General features: G+C 39.3%; 1 protein-coding gene across 1 annotated transcript in view; it reads left to right on the forward strand.

Annotated features, from left to right (window-relative positions):
• Window positions 1-4,187, forward strand: part of LOC138186860 (uncharacterized) — a 163,394-nt gene extending 159,207 nt beyond the window's left edge. Inside the window, exons 5-7 of the mRNA XM_069127117.1 lie at window positions 653-894; window positions 1,083-1,215; window positions 1,310-4,187. Coding sequence (XP_068983218.1) covers window positions 653-894; window positions 1,083-1,215; window positions 1,310-2,085 — 1,151 coding nt within the window. The 3' untranslated portion in view covers window positions 2,086-4,187. The remainder of the gene's footprint in view (window positions 1-652; window positions 895-1,082; window positions 1,216-1,309) is intronic.
• The last annotated feature ends 4,997 nt before the right edge of the window (window positions 4,188-9,184 follow it).

The following is a 9,184-nucleotide window of genomic DNA, read 5'->3' on the forward strand; positions in this document are numbered from 1 at the left end:
CTTCCGCGTTATTAATAAACTCCGTCTTACTTACTTTTCTCGGCTTAATGTTTTAGCTATGGCTATCTATGTTAAAACGAAGGTTTCTGATACATTCCATAGAACATGCGATGCATTTTTAGAGATTTCAGAGATTTATTTACAAATATATATATAGATACAAATTTGTGTTTCTTTTTACACGCTTCTTAGTTTCGTTTCTCTGGTACAAAACGCTGTAGTCATCAATAGTTAAACAATCCACCTTAGAAAATTTGAGTATAAGACCAGAAATGTGAAATTTCCAGAAACTATCGTAGAAAGTTTGTTAGGTTGGCGAAAGAATAGTAAAAGGTATAAAACATTTGAAGACAGTAACCGTTCATAAATATTGAAGTTTCAAATCTTCCACAGAGCGGTAACACAAGATACGAATGATTTAACTTGAAAATGCACTGAATTCAAAAACATCCAGACCATGATAAAGATCTGGCTGTTACGAAAGTTTACATATTATCCAATGGAGTTTATCAAGTTGGCTCGATTCCGGTGAACAGTACACCGAGCATAGTTTCGATGGTAAATCACGAATGTCGAACCGATTCCGCCGGAAAACCATAAATATTCAAGACATTAGGATGTAAGCCAAGTAATAATTTCATTTGTGTTCCAGGACTCTCGTTAGGTGGTGGCCTGATAGTCCTAGCATCTGCTTTATCAGATGCATCATTGGAATTGCCGGGAAAGTACAGTCTGCCCTCTACATCGACCATGCAAGCTGATGACAACGGTCTGCCACAGTATCAGTATGGTTGGTGCCTTCAGTTGTCAGGGCTGGCTTTGATTCTCGCGGAAGTTGCCGCTGTGTTAACTATGTCCGGGTATATGGCTCGTTTCTCCACAGTGGAAGAAATGGTACGGTCATAATAATCGCTTTTTGTGGATATCATACAAGGATAAAATATAGTTGATACAGAAATTGTTTGAAAGAAGAAAGAATTGTTTTCGATTTGAATATAAATAAACATTCTGATATATCGAGTGTTGTAACTAATTACATTTTGAATTCTGGTTGGACCTTATTATCACTTTGATTTTTCAAGGTGAGAGTCATGGTGCCTGGTGCTGAGAGAAAATTACGGGAACAGAGAGGACTAAGTTCAGAGTACTTAGTCAGAGCTCACCAGAAATCGCCTGGACCTCCACAGGCTCGAGGATTTGGGCAGCCCTCGAAAAGTACTTCTACTTATTCTATTACGTACTTTATCTAGCTTAAAGTAAATTAATGAACAAATTATTAATAGAAATTGATAATTTAACACATTTTCAGCATCCCAGAGAGCTCCTGAGGAAGGAACATCTCTGTTATGCAAAACAGCCCCGGATATCTGTGCTTCCAATCCGCAAGCTATCAGCTATGTCGATAAGGCAGATCTATCTCACGTTTTACCAGCGTATCCAGATGCAAAAAGTAGCGATCCCCGATATACCTTCGGGGATAAGTCAGAAGCCAGCGTTATCGATTCACGATTAAGCGGTTTTGCCGATAAAGAAGGTTTAATCGATTCTAGAATTCTGTCTGATTCGCGACAGAATATGATAGCTTTCACAGAGAATAAAGAACATTCTGTTGGCCAAGAGCCACGATATTCCGAATTTTCTCCTAAAACCACTGAACAAAATGTGGTGGACTCGAGATTGAGTGGCTTTACCGAAAAGGAAGGTCTCCTCGATTCCAGACTCAGTGGGTATGGAGAGAAAAACGAATCGTTGTTAGACACTCCGTTCGGGTACGATACGCGATACAATAGTTTAGCGGGGCAGACAGTGCCCATTACTCTAAAAAATCAGAACACGTCTGTCTCAGCTATTCAGTCCCAATATATTTATCAAAATTTTGGCACGATACATTCTGGGATTTTAAGGGTATCCGAGCCAGGAACTAGTTCTAGTTCGAATTCGAGTCAGAGAAGTATGACGCTGCAGAACCCGAAGAGAAAGTCGCAGATCGCCCAAAATACATTTAGCACGATGGAATGTGAGAAGAGGAAACGAGGACCTGCCATGGCTGGTAAAACAGGTTTCTACACAGGTAGCGCCGTATGACCACCACCACCTCCTCCGACGCCCAGGTAACTGCAAGAGGAGGAAACGCCACTTTAAACCTCTATATTAGAAACTGAAGAGGAATCAGTGGCGTGCAACCTGTTTCGTCGGAGGAATTACTTTGACAACTCTCGTGAAAGAAATCTGTATTATCGAGGGATATGCACAGATCTTGGTCGTGTCTATGGTTGATAAGGTGGATATTGACAAAAATATGGTTATCATGTGAATGAATAGTATCCACAGCTGATCGTATAGTTCCCTGTGATTCGTCGTCGAATGATAAACTGGAAGCTGAAGATTCTTTTGTGAATAAGGTGCAAACTACTTAAGAGATTAGATGCAGACTAATGAGAAAAGAACTTGTATATACAATATCAATAATAAGGTTGACATTGAGCTCCTTTTCTGCGAAAGAATAACTCGAAACGAATTTTTCTAACGTTTCGTAACTACCCAAGCGACGTGTCACATAGTCATTATAACAGCCGACATGTTAATCGATAAAATAAAGAGAAAACAAGATTTGTGGTAGCGTGCATAAACTAAGCGTAGCGTTAAGCGGCATAAGCAACGTATCTTTAAAAGGATTAATGTAAAGGCTCGATTTTACTGGGTAATTTATGCCTTCTACTTGGGTCGTGATCTCTTTGCCACTATAAAATCTAGTCGATCGTATTTTGCGTGTCGATGCAGGAGGAATGACAGAGGTACAGGGTTGCCAGTCGTTTGATCCACTTAATAATTTTACTCTGAAGTGAGAGATAGTTTCAACGCATTTATTATCGCAAATTCCATCGGTGCATAAACCTTTCCTCCAGTTATCGTTTTATAAGTGAAGCAACCGATAGTGTCGACCATGATTCGCATGGAAAGTAGATCAAGAGACATGGGAACTCGCAACTCGCCGTTAAATTTATCCTCAACTAATCACGTAATCGCGTTCTCAAGCTGCATAACCAATGGAATGGAGCTATAAGTCGAAGAAGAATATTAATGTAGTCGATATGCTGTAACATATAACTCGGTGATCGTGATATGGTCACGAATACTCAATCGGGCGTAAACTCGCTTGGCTATTTTCGGGAAAAGTTACGAGCGATAATTCGAGAAAACGATCGTTTGACGAATCGTGGAAAAGATTTTACCATAGGAACGGATCATCGACATGAAGCACAATAAATATTATTATACGGGGAAAAAGGAATAAATGGATTAGAGTACAAAACATTTTCTTACTACTACATCATACGATGTACCATCGTTCGCTTAGCTGTCTATTATTTAAATAATCGTTTCCCTTGATCGTTATTCATCTATGGCAAAGTCTTTCATTGCGTTCGCCAATCTTGGACATATCAAGAACACGAAGAAATGTTTTTAATCCAATCCGACACGAAATCGTGATTTAAACTTCCTTCCTATTTCCTCGCGGGGTGCTCTACGCAAGGGTTGAGAATATTTTGAACATCTCAAAGATCCCGTTAAAAATTTCACCCTCGAGCAGGATCGTACGTTGTTGTGTATGTAACGTCGTGACTTGCGTATATTCACGTATACAGATCGTAGGTAAGTGTAATAAAACTTTTTTTTTTTCTAAACGCGTTGTTTCCTTACCCAACCCATTCGAATAAAATTGTACGTAATCTTGTCGTTGTGATTTATTCAAGATTATTCGTAATAAAAACCGTTTCTGCATTGTTGAATTATTCAGTCACTTCACTTTGGAAATCTTTTGACTAGCAACAGCTATGAATTTTATCTGTATGTATATTTATAATGTGTATGTATACGTAATATTGTATTTTCTGCTACTCGTACATTTCTCTAAGCTGTTAGATTTCCGTATCTCTTTTATATCATTTTAGTATCGTTTGCAATATTTTCCTACTTGTTATACGTGTTGAATATTATATATCAAATTATCTCTGTACTAAAATCATCACAAACGTTTTAACCAAGCGGATTACCATTTTACTATCGATCATGAAAATGTTTACAAACTAAAACCTAGCGTTTTCAATACCTTTTTAAACGATAAGAATTATGTGACATAAAACACAAATTTGTACGAAAAAATGTATCAACTGAAACTATTAAATTTTCCCAATTACACTCTTTAGTATCTCATACTGATACTATTCGCATTCGTGTTTCGCATGTCACTATAAATCTCTATAAAAAATTGCACGTCCAACTCATCAAATCTCATAATCTACCGTCTGCTTTCCAAATTACCCTTCCAAACAAACAAATAAATAAAAAATTACAATCCACGAATCCCGACGAAACTGACGTAGTAAAAAACGATGACTGTCCAACGATAAAGTAGACATTCCAAAAGTTGTCTCGAATCTCTGGTACAATTATCGAGGCACCCTTTCAGATGGCACTGTCCGCAAGAAACTTCCGTGCGAAGCATCGTCGGTGAGCTTCTCGCCAGATGGCAGAGGCCGTGCTTATGTCGCGAGACTTTCTCTCCTAATGTTTAATTAACGCCGCATAATTGCCCGGCCAATTAGCCAACACCGTTTAATATTAATCTGCAATTTGAATTCATTTCGATGCGTTTAAAATTTATTGAATACATAATTAATGCCGCGTGGCGCGAATGCAGATACGATGCACGAGCCGCCCCCGGCACTTTGCACGCTCTCCCGATGATTTATTCCGACAGTCCTCCGAAAGTTCGCCCCGAAAAAACCCCATGAAAATAGTTAATCGTTCCCGAGAGCGTAGCTCGCGGAAGGCGACCGACATCCAAACAATCCTGACCAGGCATTCGTCTGTTCTGATACTCAAAACTCGAATATACGTACATAGGAAGGCTCAAGTGATAGCAGAGAATGAAATAAGTCGTTAATCTGTAGTGATGGAGGATGGAAAATTTCGAAATTGAGCGTAGCTTTTTTAAAAAAAAAGAAAAGTCATAATTTTATGAATGAGAATTATATTTGACGGAAATAATGAATAAATATAATTCTTTTTTCTCTCCGCTATTTTAGTACGGAATATTTTTGTATATTAATCTATATACGAATATTAAGTGGTCTGGGATTTGGAAACATTGAATAACTAATGGATTCAGCATGTTTCTTCTGTTTTGTATTGGATAAATATGATTTACGTCGCCCGAGGTCGACCACGTTTCTTTCGAGAAAAGTAGATGGCAATTGAGTAATTTACGACCGCTGTTGGATGAAATTGAGGCCTGCGTGACCGATGATCAAATCGTCTTTTTAATGTTCATTTCTCGTTCTAGTTGACATGTTCTCGCGACTGACAGCAGTATGCATTTATGTAATTGCAAGTTCGCGGCTAATCGAGTTCGTTATTCTTATCTCTATTTCACTTCAAATAATTAGCAAGCTGCGATGAACAATCCAATGTTATTTTTTGAAAGAAAACTTCTCAACGTCCCTTCCATCCTTCCGAATCCAAAGATAATCAGTAAAACAACTTAAAACTTCGTTTTCCAATTTCACCAAGCTGTCGCAATTTTATTTTACTTTCAAAAACAAATCAATTAAACTTATTGCATTGTTAAACGTTCAAAGATATTCACGCCTCCCGCCTCCTCTTACACGTTTCCAAAACAATCTACCGTTCTTCACCCCTTCTGTCCTTTTGAATTCAAAGAAAACGATCAGCCAAACAGCATCGAGTCTTCCAATTTCCCCGTGCTTTTCCTTTCTAACAAAACCGCGCAAATCGATATTCTCCCCTCCCCCATATACGAATACCATGGAACGCGAGGAGGGTGGCGGTGCGCGTGGGTAGATTGTCTTTGTCATTTACCTGCACCTTCCCAAATCGTCCCTTACCCCTTCGCCTGCCACGTCCGAATATTCCAGGCAACCCCGTTCCTGCAACAAACCTGCTACCCTCGACACGCTCGACCCACCCTCGCGACCCCGATGCTGCGTGTAGCCGTCTCGCTCTAATCCAATTAAAAACGGCGGACGATCGCACGAAACAGCGGCTCATCGACCGCGGGAATTTTAATTGATGTTACAGGTACGAGAGGGTGGCGCTGGCTGCTGTTGCGGAGGATCGGAGGATGTAGAAAGGGCTGGCCTCGTAGGGCAAGGGGGTGATTTGCCCGTGTAAAACGGATCGAGAATGGAGTGTGGTTGAGGCTGGATGACGGTCTGTCAGCGAGCCACGTTGCAAGCCAACTTTCGCCAACACGAATCCTCTCCTCTTCAACGTGTCGCGTGGAATCGTGTTAACCATCAGCCAAGAGCAGCGTGTTTACGCGCGGGAGCAGACACTGGAACGCGAAACGGCACTGTGAGTTTACTGATTAACGTCGTGCTCACGGTGGAAATTCATGGTTGACGTGCATATAGAAGATCTGAGACGGTTCAGAGAATTTTGGCAGTGATAGAATTCTTTACTTAGATTATAGAAAATTTGTGAATTTTAGGTGTATAGCTTCTGGGACGCAATCTGTGAGCTTACTGATTAATGTTGTACACATGATGAAAATTCACGGTTGAAATGGATATATGTGCGAGATTTGGGGGATGATAGAATCGTTTAGATGGAACGTAATTGCGATTATAGGAAATTTGAAGTTCGTAGATTTATATTTTTTAGAGAGCAAACTATGAGTTTACTAATTAATGTTGTACACACGATGGGAGTGAAATTCACAGATAGGATGGATGTACAGAATCTGAGATGATTAAGAAGATTTTTGAGATAATATTTCTTTTGAATAAATAACGATTGCGATTATAGAAGATTTAATGCTCTTCATTGTATTCCCTAGAGTGAAGATCGTGTTTTACAGGATGTAATGTTGTATTAGAAACATTTTTCGGAAAAAGGGACGCATAAATTTTAGCGAAGTGCTGATTGATTCGAAATTGATTAACGGAGTAATTAGCGAATCATTTAGCAACAGTAAATTTAATTACTCTTACAGTGTAGGTAACAAGCTTAATTATTATTAATAACAGGGTAATTTCAGTTTCAATAAAGAAGGAAACTATTAGCTGGAAGCAATCCTGTCTCGATCTGCTCTATTAATTTCTAATTTATAATGATCTGGTTTTCAATATAGATATTACTGTGCGCTTTTAAAAACGATTTTTCTCCCTTCTAATATGTCCACGCACGAGAACGTGAAAAACATAAACCAGGAGCAATATCAATGTTCAAACAAAATATATTTCCATCGCCTGCAATTATCATTTTATTATTTCATCCTTTTAATTTGCCTATACAACACAATAGTTAGAATCTTCCATTTTTATCACATTATGCACAATATTTACCAATTTTTATTCCATTGCACAATATTATATAAAACATAAATAGTTCCTTGTATCACATATGTATACACATGTTGAGATATAGCACTCATTATGAAAGAAGTATAAAAGAATGAAAAGAATGAAGCAAACTAACATCCTTCATAAATAATATCTCAAATTCACAGAAATACGGAAAACTATTTAAAATCTTAATTCCATAATTAGTTTTTCTATGCAACAAAACGACCTGGATGCTCCATTTTTCTATGTTGTTCTCATCATTTATTAAATTTTGGATTTTTTCATTGTATATCTCAATAAGTACGCGCATCATTTTAATTTATTTTTCTTTTGCAATGGTAATTCCTTAAGAGAAACCTGAAAGAATGGAAGAGACGGCCGTCTTAATCAAGGAACGTTAACGCGACGGCCAAATTATTTTCTACTAATTTTTCCTCGCGTTATCTCGCAGCCGTGTGGCAACTCTTATCGTCTGTGTTCCTCGTTCTTGCTATCGTAGCGGTAAGAAATTCTGCAGGAAGGAAGCGAGCGGCAAGGATGCCTTAATCCTCGCGGTCATCTATCATCGCGGACCGTACTGGTTAGCCGATTCTATCTTCCAGCTTTTTTTCGCGCGCCCTCCAGTCACCCAAGCCTTTTGTTGGCTTGTTTAATAACTCGTGATGAATGTACCTCGGGCTGCCTCGCTTCCAGTTGGTCCTGCGCGAGCCACAAGGATCCCCAGGGTCCCAAGATATCCTCGTTTCTTCTTCTCTTGCTTCCGACCCGTCAGAAATTAAAACGATAAATCCTTGGCGGAGTCTCGCGCTCACCACGAAAAATCTACGAACACGGTTTTCGATGGAACTACCAATTTTTTACTTTTACTCTCTGTTTCGCCAGTTGATATTGGTTCTAACGTTAGAAAAAGATAGCTGCCACGGTATGTAAGAATATTATACTTCAAAGGAATATCGAGAGAGGGTCTCTGGTGTTACTAGTGTTAAAAGTGTTTTCGATTAATAAAAATTGTTGTTTGTATAAAGGTTACGAAAGAAAATAGCGCTATTAAATAGCCTTTAACGAACATCGACGAGCGGAAGACAGAATGTTTGAAAAGGTAGACCAATTACGTCCTGTTCAACTCTTAATTGTACCATTAAGTTGTGTACGATTAATACACAAAAGTTTAAGTAAGCTAATTCAAAATTACGTACTTTGTTTTTTCCATATTCCGTATTTTACATAGTAGATTTAAAAATGTAATCGTAATCCTAATGCAAGCCATTCTGACCATCCGCGACTCAAAATTTCTGCCAAGACTCGTCAAATTATAACGCTACTTAAATTCGCGACCAAACGTGCCACCTAGTCCTCAGAAAGCTTATTTTCCAAACCACCCTCGCCCACCATTTAAATCCAGCTGCACAGTAATCTCTTCATTTCGCAAGCTTCATTTGTCACCTAAAGCGCACCCCCTAAAAAGCAGCTCGCATCTTTTCACCCGAAATTCTGGCTGCCACTGCAGTTCCACCCTTTTTCCCGTTTGCTGATGAGGGTAGAGAGGAAAGAGGGGGTGAAACTCTTATCTAACGGTGGGACGAGCGACGCTGGTAGGGATGTATTAGCGGCCGGTATTAAATTATGGTCAGCCCAAGGCAGCAGTGATACCACGACGTTGGCCTGTAACAAACACACATCCCCTTCGTGAAATTAACCCCCGAGATCGTCGGTGCTTTCGAGGGATAATTTCATTTGGCAGCGGCTCCTGGCTAACGCGGACCATGGTCCATTTTGGCCGCAGGCTGTCTGCCTTCCGATTTTCCCTCTTTCTT

The sequence above is a fragment of the Bombus flavifrons genome, chromosome 14 (assembly GCF_040668555.2).
Source record: "Bombus flavifrons isolate JBK064 chromosome 14, iyBomFlav1_principal, whole genome shotgun sequence".
Taxonomy (NCBI): Eukaryota; Metazoa; Arthropoda; class Insecta; order Hymenoptera; family Apidae; genus Bombus; species Bombus flavifrons.